A 17,333-nucleotide genomic window follows, 5' to 3' on the forward strand; every position below is an offset into this window, starting at 1 on the left:
TATTGAGTGTTTTTTAGGGTTAAATAGACTTTAGATGAATGAAATTTTGATGTTTAATGTATTTAAGCAGATGTCTTATCAAGTGTCTACTAATGTACTAAGCCTGGTACATAACCTTACTTAAATGCTTCCTGCTTAACTGACCTCTTTGCACTGTTAGTTTGTATTCTTGTCCTGTGTTCTTTTCTATCTTGTGTCTGAAAAATTGTATCACTTTTCATACACGATCATACTCTGTCCCCTTCACTCTGTTTTAATATGGTTATATTGGAGCAGTTGTTCTTTTGTTATGGCATTGTAGTTGTGCATAGATGGAACACAAGGTGAAGGGAATCTCTTTTCTCTTCTGTTGTTCTCTATCTCTCTTTCTCTTCCATGTTTGTGTCATACACCGTGCACACTCCTCCCCTCACTCCCTCCTTCCATCTCCATGGTAACCAGCCGAAACACCTGCTCTTCGCGACGAGAAGGGTGATTGCTTCCGATTTGTCAGTCCGGGGAAGCAGTGCTTGCACCCTGTGTCCAGTCAGCTGAGTAAACAGTTATGCTGTTGTAGTGTGGGCAAGGCCTGGGGTCCTCATTGTGACCGCTGCCCCCTACCTGGGACAGGTAAGCTACCTGAGACACGCCCCCTATCAGCCCCACCTATTCTACTGGTATCATTCCCTCTCTGTCCTCCAATTCATTGTGGTTTGCATGTGTGTTCCACAGCTCTGCTACGTAGATGCTTTTACACGCCATCACTCTCTTTTCATTAGTTCCCCTGTAGATATTTCGTTTTCATTCATGCATCTTACATTATTTTTGTATTTGCCTTCCTGTTAGACCTGCATTCAAGCAGTCACTAAATTAACTTTCATTATTTTGCTTTACAGTATTGGTTGGTAAAGTGTTTACACCCAAGTTATTGGGCAACAAGAAAAATGCAGTCTCCATATATCCAATGCATTATTTAATATTTTTAAGTGATTCTTAAATGATTTTTTCTCATTTTTGTTTAGTGTTGCTTTGTCTGAAAAAGAATTACCCTCCTTGTTCATTTAAATCAATTTTAGTGGATAGATAGATAGATAGATAGATAGATAGATAGATAGATAGATAGATAGATAGATAGATAGATAGATAGATTGATGGGTGGACAGATGGACAGACAGATGGATACATAGATGATACATGGATAGATAGATAGATAGATAGATAGATAGATAGATAGATAGATAGATAGATAGATAGATAGATAGATAGATAGATAGATAGATAGATAGATAGATGACGGATGGATGGACAGATGGATAGATAGTTGATACATGAATAGATGGATGCACGGATGGATGCACGGATGGATGAATAGATGGATGGATGAATAGATGGATAGATAGGTAGGTAGATAGATAGATAGGATGCACAAACTGATAGACAGATTGATGGAAGGATGGACAGGTGCTGTGAATATGTTGGTGAGTGTTTTTTTCTTTCTCTCTTAGCTGCGTTTAAAGACATTTGTCCTGGAGGTATGGGATACCATGTCACCACACCGTACATTTACAAGCCCAAACCCCCTAATGGGCACAGCCAGACAAATGGTCAGGGGCAGAGCAAGCCCATCATCACACACCAAGCGCCCGTGGACCCTCCCGTACCCTTCCCCACTTTACAGCAGCCTGTGGAAGCTTTCGGCATCACAGAGAGGCAGCTACCTGGTGAGTTGCACAAGTTATAGCCTCACAGGACAAAAACTATGAATGACTTTAAGCTGCTCTATTTCTAAAGGGCTTATCCAACAGTCTATGTCTGTGAATGTGCAGACATTGGGTTTTGTATGTTTTATTTGCCTCATGCAGAATATCACGAACGTGTTAAGGAAATCTGGCAGAATTGGGTTTGTGATGTAAAGTTTATTTACATGATGGCCTGCCTGGATGTGTTTTTATGAAGGAGAGACACACACACAAAAGTTACGCCGGCAAGAACTCTTTCACCCTCTTCCCTGTCCTTTTCTTCTCTTTTAAATGTCATCACATGTACACTTGGCACCAGGTAATGTGACTTGGCATTATTCTGGAGAAGACTAAGATCCAGAATGTAGCCAAGCCTCTGTTGTTCCTATAGAAAGTGAACACAGAACTATTATCTCTTTGGCATGAGGGAGAGAGTCATTAGTATTGCTTCCACCTTGCAAAACCAATGTCAAAGCTGATGAAGGATTCCAGAAGATCAGTGCATCACATAATATTTTCTCCTTTTACTTCTCTCGCACAAAATGAACTGCATAGATTTTTATAGCCTCTCTGCAAAAGCAGCCCATAAAAGCATTGCACCTGCTGAAATGTGTGGTGGAGGTGGGCCAGGTTCAGAGGGAAAAAATTTGTCCTTAGGCTTTATTAAGTTTTGTCCTGTTGCTGGGAGACCGTCTTTCAAAGTCGCTCTGGAACTAAAGTTGGTCCTCTTACACACTACATTATCAAAAGTATGTGGATATTTAATTTAATTTAATTTAATGTATTTCTCAGAATTCAGAAGCTCAGTTGCCAGCACTGCTGTATTAAATTGACATAAATGGTATGACTGTTTGTTTCACAGCTTTGTGTGACAGTTTATTTTTGTGTTTTTATATGACGTAATGGTCTGCTGTACAGTTCCCACGGTTCCCTGGCAGGTAGGTTGGGTTTTATAAAGCAGTAAAAATCTGCTAAATATGCTGCACAGCTGATGCTGATGCTGATGCTTTCACGCACACGTACAAAATGGCAGCTTAAAACTTTCAAAAAAAGACATTAAAAGCATGACATCATCATGTCATCACTACTGCATGACTGCTCTGTGCGCTCGGCATTCTGTGTGTATGTCATTGTGTCCTTCGCTTTGTGGATGACTGATGTGTCTGTGTTCTTAATGTTCATATTTGTCCAGCCAATGTTAACATTTAGAAAAGTTCAGTTTTAAGTGGTAGTTTTTAAGATTTTATAGTTTAAGTTTTATGATTTAGTTGTCTAAAACTGTTAGAGAACATTTTCAAAATTGGTTTAGACATACAGTGTTTAGTTAGTTTGCACCTAAATGTCTCCTTAATTTATAAAAGATAGATAATAAAAAATTGTAAATTATTTATACATAAAAAGTAAAAAGCACCCTATATTGGAGTAATTAGGGAAGATCTTTCTATGTGGTCAGGTCTTTGAGACTATTTAATTGCTCAGTTTAGGAAAGCATGGTTTTCAGGTGTGAAAATGAGGCTTATTTTAATGTATCTGGTCTGTTTGTGGAAAAATACGCATTTCATTTTACCGCCCAACAGCATATGGTTTTAAAAATGAAAAGTACTTGGTTCCTTAGACTGCCCCACTTGAGGAACCCTTTGAAGAACCTCTAGCCACCCTATCAAAAAGGCATTTCTTGGAGAAATGAACAAAAAAAAAAAAACATAAGCTCCTTCAAGAACCCCAAAGTCTGTCATGGTTCCACCAGTAACCCTGGCAGGTTTTGTTACACTTGAAATGTATAGTAATATTTTGAGGAATCTTCAAATGTGGTCCTGGGTGGTTTTCTGAAGGGTTCTGCCAGTGTGGCAATCTGAAGAACTCCTGATATGTTCCACAAGGGTTTACAATTTAAGGGTCAGTTCCTTATAACCAAATCGAGAGGGTTTCCATGTGTTTTGTGTGTGTGTGTGTGTGTGTGTGTGTGTGTGTGTGTGTGTGTGTGTGTGTGTGTGAGAGAGAGAGAGAGAGAGAGAGAGAGAGAGAGAGAGAGAGAGAGAGAGAGAGAGAGAGAGAGAGAGAGAGAATAGGATCTGTATTCTTGATACAGATCCAGATCTGTGAGATTGCATATGGCTTTCTTCCACTTAACTGACTCTGTCCCAAATGCCACCCTAAGCACTTGCGTTCCATTTCCACACTTTCTTGACATAATTCTGCATAGACTGTGAGATAGTAGTTTACATCAGTGCGGCCTTGTCTCAGGGGAGCGCTCTTGAGAACCTTTATGAAACTTAAAATTTGAAAGAATATGCATCAAGTGTGCCATTTGGGACAGGGCCTAAGATATTTACAGCTCTGCCCACTTTAACGCCCCATCCAGTCAGAGCAGAAGCAGCTTACCCCTTTGCTTTAGTTGACAATAAATTTGCTACAGTATATCTCTTTGTGGATCAGTCAATTACTGTGTGTGTCGTTTTTTATCTGTTTGAAGGAGTTTTTTACCCACATGAGTGTTGATAGGTCAGTTGTACAGCCTGGACAGGCCCAACTGTCACCTGGGGTATCTACAATCAGGATGGAGCCTTCCCTCCCAGGTCTCAGTCCCACTTGTACTACACATGCATATCCCCGTAAAGACCTCTTCACCTCTTTTAATGTTATAGTCAACCCACTGGTTTATGCAAAGATTTCTGAAGTGCTGTTTAAATTGAGATAATGCAATTAATTTCGTCAAATGTGTAGAAGTGGCCTAAACTAACAAATCCAGATGATGACAACGATGGTTTGATCTTTGATCAGCTGCTGTGGTGCCAGATGTTGGACATTTTCAGTTTTTGTTTATCACATTGAGAGAGATCAAGCAATTTTGATTGTTTGTTTTGTAAAAAGTCTTGTTCATGGCATGTACTGTAGCGGGATTGTGGAATGTCTTACATCTCTTTTCTTTCTCTTCTTATGTTGCACCATTCCTTGTCACTCTCCAGAGGTGGTGGAGAAGGTGTCACCACCTGCTCCAGTAGCAATTCTGCCCTCCAGAGAAAGTCAGAACATCTCCCCAACACAGCTGGCAGGTAAGTCTCATCTATCTATACATGCACTATATATTTGGAATGCAGAAATTTTGCTGATACTGTAAGTGCATATATTAATCTTATAGCCAATATTAAATATTAATCTATCTATATTAAAAATATATACTATTTTGTACAAATAAATTAAAAATGATACACTAAAACTAAAATCAATAATTTAAGTGCTAGAAACCTCTCTCTCTTGTTTCCCTATGGGCATTTTTCAAGATAGCAAAAATGCGAAAATGACCTTGTTCTTTTCTCTCTCTCTCTCTTCATAGAGATTGACGAGTGTCAAGTGAGACCTGATATTTGTGGTGCAGGAATCTGTTATAATACTGCTGACAGCTACACATGCATCTGTGACGACGGCTATAGAACAGACAGTGAGGGAACCACATGTGTAGGTGAGAGGTCAAAGGTTAAACTATCAATAAACAATATTGATACTGTAGTTTATCTTTTATCACTGCCAAGAACTGGAATTCTGATTCAACACAGTGGTTATTTTGCTTATGTAATGCATCCATGAATCCGTCATACATGAATACATATACATATACATTTGCATATTGTCAGTCACTGATTCAACTGTAATGGTATTTTGAAAATGTTGTAACTGTTTTTGTCCACACGATGAAAGTCAATGGGGTCCAAAACAAAACTGGATCCCATTGGCAAAAAAAGAGAGAGAATTTTTTTTTTTTCACAATACTTTATTTTGTGTTCCACTGAAAAATGAAGGTGATTCAGGTTTTCAATGACTTTAGAGTAAATTATAAGGTAGCACTTTATTCACTTTATTTTTATTCACTTTATTTTGATGATGACTATAAGTAGCGTTGGACCTACATGTCAACTAACTCTCATAAGAGTATTAGTAGTTGTGGCAAGCAGGACGAGGCTGAGAGCAGTGTGAATGGAGCGAGGCTGGTGGCGCGAGTGTTAATGAGCATTACCAGCACGCAGCACCAGTCTCGAGTTTCTCACGGAGGAGCTTCGGGAGAGCAGAGACAGTGAATGACGAGAGAGGGCCAGGCCTTGGAAATTTATGTTGTGTTTTTTTTTGTTTTAATGCGGCAGTCGTCCGTAAGGGGCTCGAGACCGGTGCGGCATGCATTAACACTCGCTGTTTGCCACAGTACTGTATTAGTATCCTGTCTACTAATACACTTTTTTTGATTGTCACCCAACAGACATTCTACTAACTTTGCAAGTACATGTCAACTTATTCTCCTAACCCAAACCCCTTATTCTCCTTACCCTACCTCTAATAGTCTACTTATACTCAAAATGAGAGTTAGTTGACATGTACTGTAGCTGCAATATTACTTTTAGTCAACAGAATGTCCAAAGGGCCCATCAAAATAAAGTGTAAACATTGAGAACAGAATTATTATTTTTTAATGAAAAAGGCTTCATGGTCACCATAACGTCCCATCTAATAATCTAAAACAAATTAAATGAGCTTCAGGCAAAACCAGGAAAATATTTAGTGACCAGATTTATTTTCTATGTAGAAATGGCATTATTATGTGGAAGAATGACTTTGTATATATGATTCTACTCCTTTTCTCTTCATCAGACACCATTTTTTAGTCAATGCCTTAGTCTATAATTTTATAGATTATAAGACGGATCCATTGATTACCTGATGATTATTTTTGACAGAAGTCGACGAGTGTGTGGAGAGCCCAAGTTTGTGTGCTAATGGTCACTGTCAGAACACTCCAGGCGGATTCCAGTGTGTGTGTGATTCTGGCTTCATGCCTCACGAGCAGGGCACCAGCTGCTCCGGTAATTACAATACTCTGTCCCACATAAAGTCACCCATGTACACTAACAAACTGAGTCAAAGTAGGGTTCACAATAGGCCCTATTGGACTGGTACATATATATTTACTTTTTAATTTCTTCAGCTGTTCTTTTTTTTGTTTTTTTAAGAATTTTTTATTATCTATTATTTATTTTGTGGGTATGTTAGAAGTGAAAAAATGGCTCGGTATCTTTCCTCGTGAGCCATTACCAGCATTCTTGGCTCTTATTTTGATCTGGACAGATCAGCACTCATATGAAGTCTGCTTTTGGTCTTTAACCGCAATGTGGTCGTCTAAATACAGGCACATATCTTTCTCAACTCCAAACACATCCTGTGAGTGTGTCATTAGCTGGTTTTCAGGGTTTGCAGACGAGGTCGAAACCACCTCCCTGTGACACACTTTGAGGTTTGTGGAGGAAGAAAAGAGGTATTATCGTACCCTCAACCGAGTCACCCAAATACCTCAGTGCTGCCGCTGCAGATGAGGAAATGTTCACGGTACTTGGAAAACACATCTTCTCCTCATATTAGGAAATCCAGAGTACAAGACATCCGGAAGCTTTTTGCTCAGAATAGCTCATTACATCCATTTGAACTGATATGGCCAACACATTGGTTTCTCTGGTTAACAGGTTTAACTGTTCCAGTAATCTGTTCCAGTAAACTGGTTAAACTTTTCCATTTAGGAATTTGTCCCACTTTTATTCCACAATCTAGAATTAGTGAAACTGCTACGGAATGGGAGCGTTGTTTGTTTGTTTGTTTGCTCTAAGCTAGCCTATGAGACAGATTACTTTTACAGATTTTACTCTTTGATTATGCAAGATTCTGACCATTTCATTCCTTTTCAGTCTCTCCATTTGTTAAATGGCAGACTATTAATAGAATCACAAGCCAGATTCGAACCTCTCCCGTTTGAGCACCTCAACATGCCCAGAACACACATTTATGGGTTACTGAAAATGCAGCTGTCTCATCTAATGTAAAGCTCTTTAAAAATCTGCTGCGGTTGTGATTAGGTGATGTGTTTTCACACTCTAACTGTTTTATTGTAACACATCCATTCAGTGTAGAGATGAAGTGACTTTGGCTGCTGTTGGAAGCAGTAATAAAGGTGAATGAATAATTGAATGTGTAGAAGGAAGCAGGCATGGTGCCATCGTACATCATGGCATCGCTATCTGAGTGGTTTCGCAGTTAAGATGGTTTTCTTCAAGTAACTTCATTAATAATGGTGTAACGGAGAGATGGAGAAAAAAATTAGCTTTAATCGATCGTTACCTGTTCTCCTCACAGTAGGACAGCAATAACACTCATCCATAAGAACAGACCCTCCAATCAAACCTTCACAGCTAGCACGTGCAGATCCTTTGCTGGAAGGATATCATAAACTCGTGTATTGATTTTGAGTCAGTCTGGTTATTTCTTCTTATATCTATGTAGATATCGATGAATGCCAGGATGGGAGAGTGTGTCCATCTGGTCTCTGCTATAACATTCTGGGCTCTTTCATGTGTTCTCCATGTCCGGATGGGTTCGAAGGGAGAAATGGCCAATGTGTTGGTAAGAAGCAATTTTTGGTTTGCTTATATACAATGTGTTCAGCACAACTACTTTTTGACAACTGAGAGGGCCTTTATAAATATGACCCACAGAGGTGTCTTTCTTCAGATGTATTGTGTTTGTGACCTTCTCTGTGCAGATATAAATGAGTGTTTGGATGAAAGAGTGTGCGCTAATGGTCAGTGCTTGAATCTGGAGGGCTATTTCATCTGCACGTGTGATGAAGGGTTCTCGCTCACTCCTGATGCCAAGGCCTGCACAGGTACTATACGTTCACAGTTTAGCAAGATTTTGTTCGTCTCTGTTACTGTCATCTCTAGTGATTGTTGTTTTGTTTTTGTTTTCCTTTTTTGTTGTGATGTGTTTTGTTTGGTTTTGTCTAGTCTTGTTTTTTGTATTTTATTTTGAGGTGTTTCATATAGTGTGGTGGTGTTTTTTTGTTTTGTTTCTTTTTGTTTTCTTAAGTTATTTTAATTTTGTTTGCAGATTGCTCAGCCTTTTACTTGTTTATGGGTTTACATTGGTTTTATCTGTTACAAACAAAAACAGATAAAATAGTAGGCAGGTTAAGCCCAAAAATAGGCCTTTGACTTCAAGTCATGATGCAAAGGTCTCCTTTGGTATGGAAGTACCTTAGGGTCATACAAATCAATTTATCCTAAGACACAAGTGAGATCACATTTTTTATCAGAAATAAACATGTTTTTTCAAAAATGGCCGCCAATGCGCCGAAAATACTCTAGAGCCCTTATCTTTGCTTCTGTTATCGCTATAATGACAAATTTGGTGTCAAAGTGTACATTTTTGGTTTAAAGGTTTAAAAGAATTATAATTTTCCCCATACCATGACAATTGAGGGTAAATATGCACATTTCACATAAAAATTGTCATCAGAGTGACTTTACTTATCTTTTCGTTCAAAAATTTTTAATTTTGTATTTAAGCAGTGCAGCTACTTCTGTACATTACATTTGTCCTAAGTAGCATGAGATTTCGACCAGTCAGGAGTAGCCTATAGCATATCAGTTCCTGCAACAACACATCCCATCTGCACCAGGAGCTGTGACAGCTGTTGAAGGTCAGAGGTGACAGTTAACACTTTGAGGTTCGTATGACTTTCTCATTAAATAGAAAAATGTTTTTAATGTTAGATAACTAATAAATAGCTAGCTAGTGGACTGTGGAAAAAAATCTTAGAGGGAAAACCTCTTTTCTCGAGAATACTGAAGCCAAAAATTATCCTTATAATTTTTATTAATTTAAAACACACTTGCTGCAGCTGGCAGACCTAGGCGAGGCAGCTCGCGCGCCTATTGGATGCTATGCGGCAACTGCTGCAACCTATCGAGGCACTGCACGTGACGTAAGCACCAATGAGTGGGCGTGTGGGCGAATGGGCGTGGCTTATGCCTATATAAGCCAGAGCTCGATAAGATGCTCCTTGGTTTTCATCGACTGAAGCGAAACCAGATGGTAGCACAAGCACGGCAGGGTTACGCAACACTCATTCCCTCTTCTAGAGAGAACCGAGGTTACGTTAGTAACCGTGACGTTCTCTTACGAGAGTACTCTCATGTTGTGTAAGCTAGCTTACGCTACGGGAATCCAATTTAAAAGCTGTGCGTGCTAAATCTACCACAACACTGACCCAAGAGCGAGCGCCTTGAGTTCATATGATATGGGGATATAAAAATGGGCAGCTAGACCTTAAGATCGGCCACCGAACGAAACAAATAGCTGTCCTGGCCGTCTGAAAGCAGCCGAACGTTCCACGTAAATTCTAAGGGCCCTAACCAGGCAAAGTAGATTCACGTCAGACTCGCTGTCAGTTCCGAAGAGAGAATGTCAGATTGAAGAGGCGGTGGTTCCAGTACCAGTCGGTCGCCTTCCAAGGTTTCAGAGCTGCGACGCATTTCTGATTGACCCTGAGGAGAAACAGATCGGAGGCCCAAGCTCGAGACGGCACTCGTGCTTTCAGCCACAACTGCAGTGGGCGCATGCGAAGCAGACCCAGCTGGAGTACTGATGATGATGAGGCCACGAGGCCCAGCATTTTCTGAAATCTCTTGAGCGGGACTATAGTGCTGCAATGTTCAGTATGCGCTCTAGCGATAGTCGCGCTGTCATTGACAGCGAGTACAGCTCTGTGCCCAGAAAGGATATTTCCTAGCTGGGGGAAAGCGAGCTCTTCGCCCAATTTACTGTGAGACCAAGATTGTCGAGGTGTTAGAGTAATATGGTCCTGTGTTCTATGAGCTCTGAATGAGATCGAGCTAGAATCAGCCAATCGTCCAAATAGTTCAAATTGTATGCCCTGAAGTTTCAGGGGCGCGAGAGCAGCGTCCATGCACATCATAATATACAGGATGCCAGGGACAGGCCGAACGGTAGGACTGTGTATTGATATGCCTGGCCCTCATAGGCGAATCTCAAAAATCTCCTGTGACGAGAGAATGTCAGACTCGCTGTCAGATCCACAGAGACTTGTGCTCTGAAAGGAATGGCAAGTACTTTGGGGACATAATCATGTCTTGGTTTGAGGATGACCTTGGAGTCATTAGGCCCAAACTCAAGGCACGACGCGCTAACAGAAAGTGCGTGTAAGTCACCCACCAGCTTGACTGAGGCGATAGCCACCAGAAAGGCTGTTTTCAATGAGAGATACTTAAGGTCCACAGACTGTAGAGGTTCGAAAGGGGCACCCTTCATGGCCTCCAGGACCAAGGAAAGGTCCGAGGGGGAGCGAGGAGGGTTCATCCTTCTAGCTCCCCTGAGGAAGCGGACTACAAGGTCGTTCCTACCCAGTGACTGGCCATGCGAATGTTTGACAAACGCAGCAATAACCGCCACCAATACCTTGAGCATGGATGGGGATCTACCCTTATCCAAGAGCTCCTGTAGGAAGGAGAGAACCCCCGACACCCCACAATCTTGTGGATCCAGGTTGCGAGCTGAGCACCAACCTGAGAACACTGACCACTTGGAAGCACAAAGCCGTCTAGTAGAGGGCGCTCTAGCTTGCGTAATCGTATTTAACACTCCGTCGGGGAGACTGACGGGTACCCGTTGATAGCCCCTGTGTAGAGCCCAATGCTCGGGTCGTGGGTGCCAAATCGTACCCCCGGCCTATGAGAGGAGATCTCTCCTCAACGGGACAGGCCACGGAGGCAAGCTCTGAAGCTGCATCAGCTCCAAAACGGAGCTACTAGAAGTACACAGGAACCATTCTCCCTTATACGCTTGATTACCTGTGGTAACAGCCTGATCGGAGAGAAAGCATAGAGAGGGCGGCTGGGCCAGTGATGGGCCAGCGCGTCCTTGTTCTTTGTGAAGCATATTGGACACTGAGCGTTGTCTTGAGACGCAAAGAGGTCGACTTCTGCTGTGCCAAAGGTGGCCCACAACAGCTGAACTGTCTGAGGGTGGAGGGACCATTCCCCTGGGGGAACGTTGTCCCTGGACAGCCTGTCTGTACGCACATTAAGATGGCCTGGCACATGCGCCGCTCTCAGCGAGAGTAGGTTGCGCTGAACCCATACAAGGATGCGTTCTGCCAGTGCATGAAGGTTCCGTGATCTCAGACTGCCCTGGCGATTTATGTAGGAAACCACCGACATGTTGTCCGTGCGGACAAGGACATGGTGGCCCTTTACAAGGGGAAGGAAGAACCCCAAGGCGTTCTCGACCACCTTCATCTCTAGACAGTTTATGTGCAAGCTCTTTTCTTGGCTTGACCACAGGCCAAAAGTCGGTCTGGCCTCATAGAGGGCGCCCCAGCCCGAATTGGAGGCGTCTGTCAAAACCACTATCAGTTTAGAGTTTACTCCCAGGTTTACACCTGTCTGATACCAGTCGACCGGCTTCCAGGGCTCCAGAGCTGTGACACAGTTCTGAGTTACCTTGAGACATAAACGACCGGATGCCCATGCTCGACGCAGGACCCGCGTCTTCAGCCAGTGCTGTAAAGGGCGCATACGAAGCAGACCTAAACGAGGAAATTATTAAGTTGTGAATGGACTGTGTGTTTGGCATGCGTTTTTTAATAAAAAATTGCATAATTCATCTCCAATTTTCATGTTAAGGACAACATTATTGTTTTTTTAGTCTTGGAACCTATTTTATTGGACTCCTTGACTACAAAAATGTACCCGTTGATACCAAATTTGTCATTATAGCTATAACAGAAGCAAAGATATGGGCCTCTCAAGTATGGTCGGCGGTTATTTTTTAAAAATGTGCGTATATAAGATACAAAATGTGATCTCACTTGTGTCTTAGGATAAATTTATTTCTATGGCCCTTAGGAACTTCCATACCAAAGGGGACCTTTGCATCATGACTTGAAGTCAAAAGTCACTTAACCTCCCTACTAAAATGCAAATGAGCAACTTTGTGTGTCACAGACATTGACGAATGCCAGGATGACAAAGTGTGCACCCAAGGTCACTGTCAGAACACAGAGGGATCATTTATCTGCAAATGTGAGCCCGGCTTTATGTTGTCGTCCGCAGGAGACCAATGTGACGGTATGAAAGTGTGTCATATGTTTTCATGTGTTTATATCATGGGCGTCTGGGATTGATTGTATTTGTGATGTTAAGATATTCGGATGTTTACAGATGTGGATGAGTGTTTGGAGTTACATCAGACCTGTGATGGTGTTGGGCAGTGTGTCAATATCTTGGGTTCTTACCAGTGCAATTGCCCACAGGGATATAGACAAGTCAATGGCACCAGCTGCCACGGTGAGACAATCCATCAAACAAACTCACACATACAGCACAGAGGCTGTGTTTGGAATATGATATTATTATACTACTCTTATTGTTTCTGCAGAATGTAGTACACTGCCATTCAAAGGTTTTGGTAAAATGTTATAAATGTGTAAATTTCCTGTGATGGTTGAGCTGAATTTTGGTTAAGCAGTCTTCAGTGTCATGATCCTTCTAAAATCATTCTAATATGCTGATTTGGTGCTTAGGAAACATTATTTTATTATTATCATTATTGAAAACAGCTGTGCAAACGGTGATGCATTGCTTAATGATTCTTTAATTAATAGAGATTATTCTAATAAAATTAGAAATTCTAATTTTTGGGTAAATCTCTTTACTTTCACTTTTGATCAATTTAATACATCCAAACTTCTGAGAGCTAGTGTGCATTTACATATTTAACTGTGCATTTTGTACATTTTCTGTGCTTACAGCACATGGATGAGCTATGACATTTGCCAAAATGTGAAGTATAAAGAAAAATAAAAAGTAAAGTATAATGTGAAGTATAAAAAAAGTTGTTTGTAAAAAAAAACAACACCAGTTTTAGAGAGGTTTTGGGCATTTGTCAGCTGATCAGGCTGGGAGACCAGCTGGCTGCCAAACTAAACACCACCTTGGCCAGGCTGGGAGATTAACTTTAACCCAGCTATGACTAGACAACCAACTAAGGCTGGTTTGTGTGTTGTTTTTCTTAAGCAGGCAGCTCAATGCTTGGAATACTGTTACCCATTATGCAAAGCGCATGACCTGACCTCCTATTTCCAGTGCAATGGAAAGTGACATTAAGCCTGGTTTTTAGCTCTTTTTTAAGACTGGTTGAATGGACTGCCAAAAGTTTGTAATTTTCTCACTGCATTAGCTTAAAAAATCTAATTAACAGTTTTATTGGATACCACTCCCTTATTAAACATGCAACATACAGTAGACGACTACTAATATGTATTTTGTATAATTATTTTAATATGTATTATTGTATAATTCATACTATTTTATGTACTACTTTTATAAAAATAGAAAGCAGTATCCTGTACACCATAATGAAAGCCTTACACTGTCACTGATTTCATCCCTCCATCCTCATAGATGTTGATGAGTGTGAGGATGAGACACAACTGTGCGTCCCGAATGGAGAGTGTTTGAACACAGAGGGTTCATTCCTGTGTGTGTGTTTTGTCGGCTTTGAGCCCACCAGGGATCCGCCTGGCTGTGAGGGTATGTACACACACACACACACACACACACACACACACACACACACACACACACACACACACACACACACACACACACACACACACACACACACACACACACACACACACACACACACACACACACACACAAACAAACATATTCTCTCATCAATGCATCCTGCTGTGGTTTGTCCTGATTCTCAGCGGTGCTGTGTTGATATTTATCTGATGTTTAAGCAAAATTAAACTGTAATTTTGTCGAAAAGCCCCAGTATTTGGCAGCACAAGAGAGAGTGAGAGAAAGAAAGGGATTGTGTGTCTAATGGGTTTCACATATGAGCCATGGTTATTTTTCCTCTGGTGGGACGTTTGTGCGTGCTCCCCAGGCCCAGTGAGGTGCCAGAGTTGGTTTAAATGCCCCGTCCAGCAGTAAAACGGGGAGAAGGAAGCGTTTGAGCTGGATGTCTAGACAACGAGAAATATTCTTTTAAAATGGCCCACTCAAAACCAATGTATGTGTGCTGGCTTTTTCAGATGTAGATGAATGTATGGATGACACCAGATGTGTAAATGGTACCTGTTCAAACACTGAGGGGTTGTATCTCTGCCACTGTGAAGGAGGCTACCGCCTGGAGCCAACCAATCATGAGTGCCAGGGTAAAAACCTATAGAATACAAAACAATTCGCTTTTTCTCCCTCCACCCTGAAGCTTTTTGTTGACTGGTTTATTAGTAAACTGATTGGTTGGTTGTGCTGTCTGTTAGATATTGATGAGTGTGCTGACTTGGGGACGTCTATTTGTGGGGTTTGGGCCTGTCAGAACACACCAGGCTCTTACCGATGTGAGGTGCCCTGCCCACCTGGCCTTTCCCGAGGCGAACACGGCATCTGCATCGGTAATTGCCCAAAGGCACCAGCTTCAGCCGTGATGTCATCGCCTTAGCTCCACCCAGCTAGCATTGTTGCACTGCACATCTCCATATTCTAGTTATGACCAGAGCTGTTTGTTTCTCTTGTGTGGCTTAAACATTTGCTAATTAACACTGCTGATTGCAATTATGTTCCCCATCAGACCCATCATTCCATGTTCTATTTAGTAACTGTTATAGGTCCCAGTTTATATTAGATGTCTTAAACTACTATGTACTAACAGTTGAATAAATAATTTAATAAAATGCACATATTGTGTATATACATGTTTTTACAATGTACTTACATTTAAAAAATATTAGCTGCATGTAATTACAGCTGCAATAAATTTCTGTAATTACATCTATAATTACGCTGTTGGCCCTTCCCTTATCCTTAAAGCCAGGAACACACTACATGACTGTCAGGCCGATTATGAATGTAATTTGGTCGTTACGACTGAGTTTTTTCCAGTTGCACTCAGTCGATGTTTTATATTTGCGACTGGCGCTGGCGACTATGTTCTGGAGATGCATTCCGTCAAACATCGTTCATCCTTATTTTGGTAATTTTGTCAAACACATCTTTTTTATGTGCTTTTGTAATATTTCATAAGTTAACATGGCAAATTAGTTGTTTTTTTAGGCTCTTCATTTTTTTCTGCAGATGGAAAAAAGTAAAAATGCATTCTGTAAATATTCTGAATAAGCAGTGATTTCTCTCATTTTAAAAATATCATTAGCAATCCTTTTTTTTCAACCTAGAGTCCAATAAAAGGTAATCAGAAAAAAAGAAATGGTACTGTAGCTTATGTAGGCTATATACTGTAACTGTACTTGTTTCTGAATATGTATTAATTGAAATACTCTAACGAACAAAAAAAAATCACAAACATGACATTTGTAAATAAAATCATTTTATGTATACACTTTAATTATATCTAATATATTTGAGGGAATATGATGAGGAAATACAGCTTGAAGTCATGCTTTCAGAGTTTACAGTGTTGGCAGTCCTGTTAAAAAATATTGGGAGTCTTGTACATTTACTGTAGTGATAAAAATTAAAATATACAAATAACAAAATTTAAAGGGCTTCTATTCCGGAAAAAATAAAGCAATATTTTATAGTTTGTTCTAACCATTAACAGGTAACTCTGGAACCGGAACGAAAAAATAGCCCAGTGTTTTTGCTCAAAATTAACCAATTTGTTTTTAATTCCTGATTTGAGAATAACAGTCTACATTATTGCTTGATTAGAGTAAAAAAAAAAAAAAAAGGCTTCTATAGGCAATTACTTCAAAAGAAAACGTGAAAGAGAAACACGGGACTTTTTTTATTTATTATTGAAGTTATGGCAGGGTTTTTCCTTTTTTTCTGCCCAAATTGAACTGCAAATAAGTAGCATCAGCTGTATGTTAACATCCATGTTTTTTTTTCTGGTACAAGATCTCACACAGTTGAGTTCGGCAGAATGCCCCGTTGTGACTCACCTGTCATTAAGTGTGTTTGTGTAGTGGACTGACTCGGTTCATAGGTTTGTGCTCCTCTCTGACTGCCAAAGTTTAAAATCTGCTCAAGACGATGGAAAGTATTAAAGTGTGTTGAGTTCAGTCTTAGAATGTTTTAGCTAGTCGTTAGTGTGTCCCCGGCTTAACTCGCCCAAAACCTACCCCTACCACCAAACCTGTCCCTGATTAATACTTCCATTCAGAAAGGTTGTAAAACATTTCTGAATATTGCTGTTTTTACTGTATTTTGATCAAATAAATGCAACCTTGGTGGGGGTTTTTTCTCTCAAAACCCCAAACTTTTGATTAGTAGTGTATGTGATTTTAGAGCTTCTCTCATCCATTCATCTCTGCCCAGTTCAGCACACAAAAAGCTCTAAAATCTCCTATTTTCTGTCTTATTGTCCCTCCCTCCCTCGTTCTAGACGTGGATGAGTGTTCTCTGAATGAGAAAACCTGTGGAAGTCATGGTGCTTGTCAGAATACAATAGGCTCCTTCAGCTGCCAGTGTGACCAGGGATTCAAGGACTCTCAGGATGGACAGGGCTGTGTGGGTAAGTCTCTCCCCCCCCCCCCCTCCTAGTTTCTGTTATTTTCATTCTACAATTTAGAGGTAGACATTAAAACTGACAGTGTTCAATGAATGATCACTGCTAGAAACCTAACTTAAACTTAACAGCTAAGGTGTAGTCATTGGTTCTTGTTTGAGGGATAGTTCACCCAAAAAAAAAAAAAAAAAATTCTGTCATCATAAATGACTAAATTACTTTCTTTTCCCCATGAAACAC

General features: G+C 40.6%; 1 protein-coding gene across 12 annotated transcripts in view; it reads left to right on the plus strand.

The window, feature by feature from the left end:
- The window catches only part of ltbp1 (latent transforming growth factor beta binding protein 1), a 90,898-nt gene that overhangs the window by 54,920 nt on the left and 18,645 nt on the right, over positions 1–17,333 (plus strand). For 2 of the 12 annotated variants that reach the window (XM_077239453.1, XM_077239455.1), the window contains exons 11-25: positions 442–609; positions 1,485–1,700; positions 2,637–2,656; positions 4,192–4,294; positions 4,685–4,771; positions 5,053–5,178; positions 6,443–6,568; positions 8,034–8,153; positions 8,293–8,415; positions 12,557–12,679; positions 12,773–12,898; positions 14,015–14,143; positions 14,659–14,781; positions 14,890–15,021; positions 16,971–17,099. In XM_077239453.1, the coding sequence (XP_077095568.1) occupies positions 442–609; positions 1,485–1,700; positions 2,637–2,656; positions 4,192–4,294; positions 4,685–4,771; positions 5,053–5,178; positions 6,443–6,568; positions 8,034–8,153; positions 8,293–8,415; positions 12,557–12,679; positions 12,773–12,898; positions 14,015–14,143; positions 14,659–14,781; positions 14,890–15,021; positions 16,971–17,099 (1,851 nt within the window). The remainder of the gene's footprint in view (positions 1–441; positions 610–1,484; positions 1,701–2,636; positions 2,657–4,191; positions 4,295–4,684; positions 4,772–5,052; positions 5,179–6,442; positions 6,569–8,033; positions 8,154–8,292; positions 8,416–12,556; positions 12,680–12,772; positions 12,899–14,014; positions 14,144–14,658; positions 14,782–14,889; positions 15,022–16,970; positions 17,100–17,333) is intronic. The other 10 variants (XM_077239457.1, XM_077239459.1, XM_077239458.1 and 7 more) reach the window with 7 other exon arrangements.

This window comes from Siphateles boraxobius, unplaced genomic scaffold (assembly GCF_051911475.1).
Source record: "Siphateles boraxobius isolate OS27281-9 unplaced genomic scaffold, OSU_SipBor_1 22, whole genome shotgun sequence".
Lineage (NCBI taxonomy): Eukaryota > Metazoa > Chordata > Actinopteri > Cypriniformes > Leuciscidae > Siphateles > Siphateles boraxobius.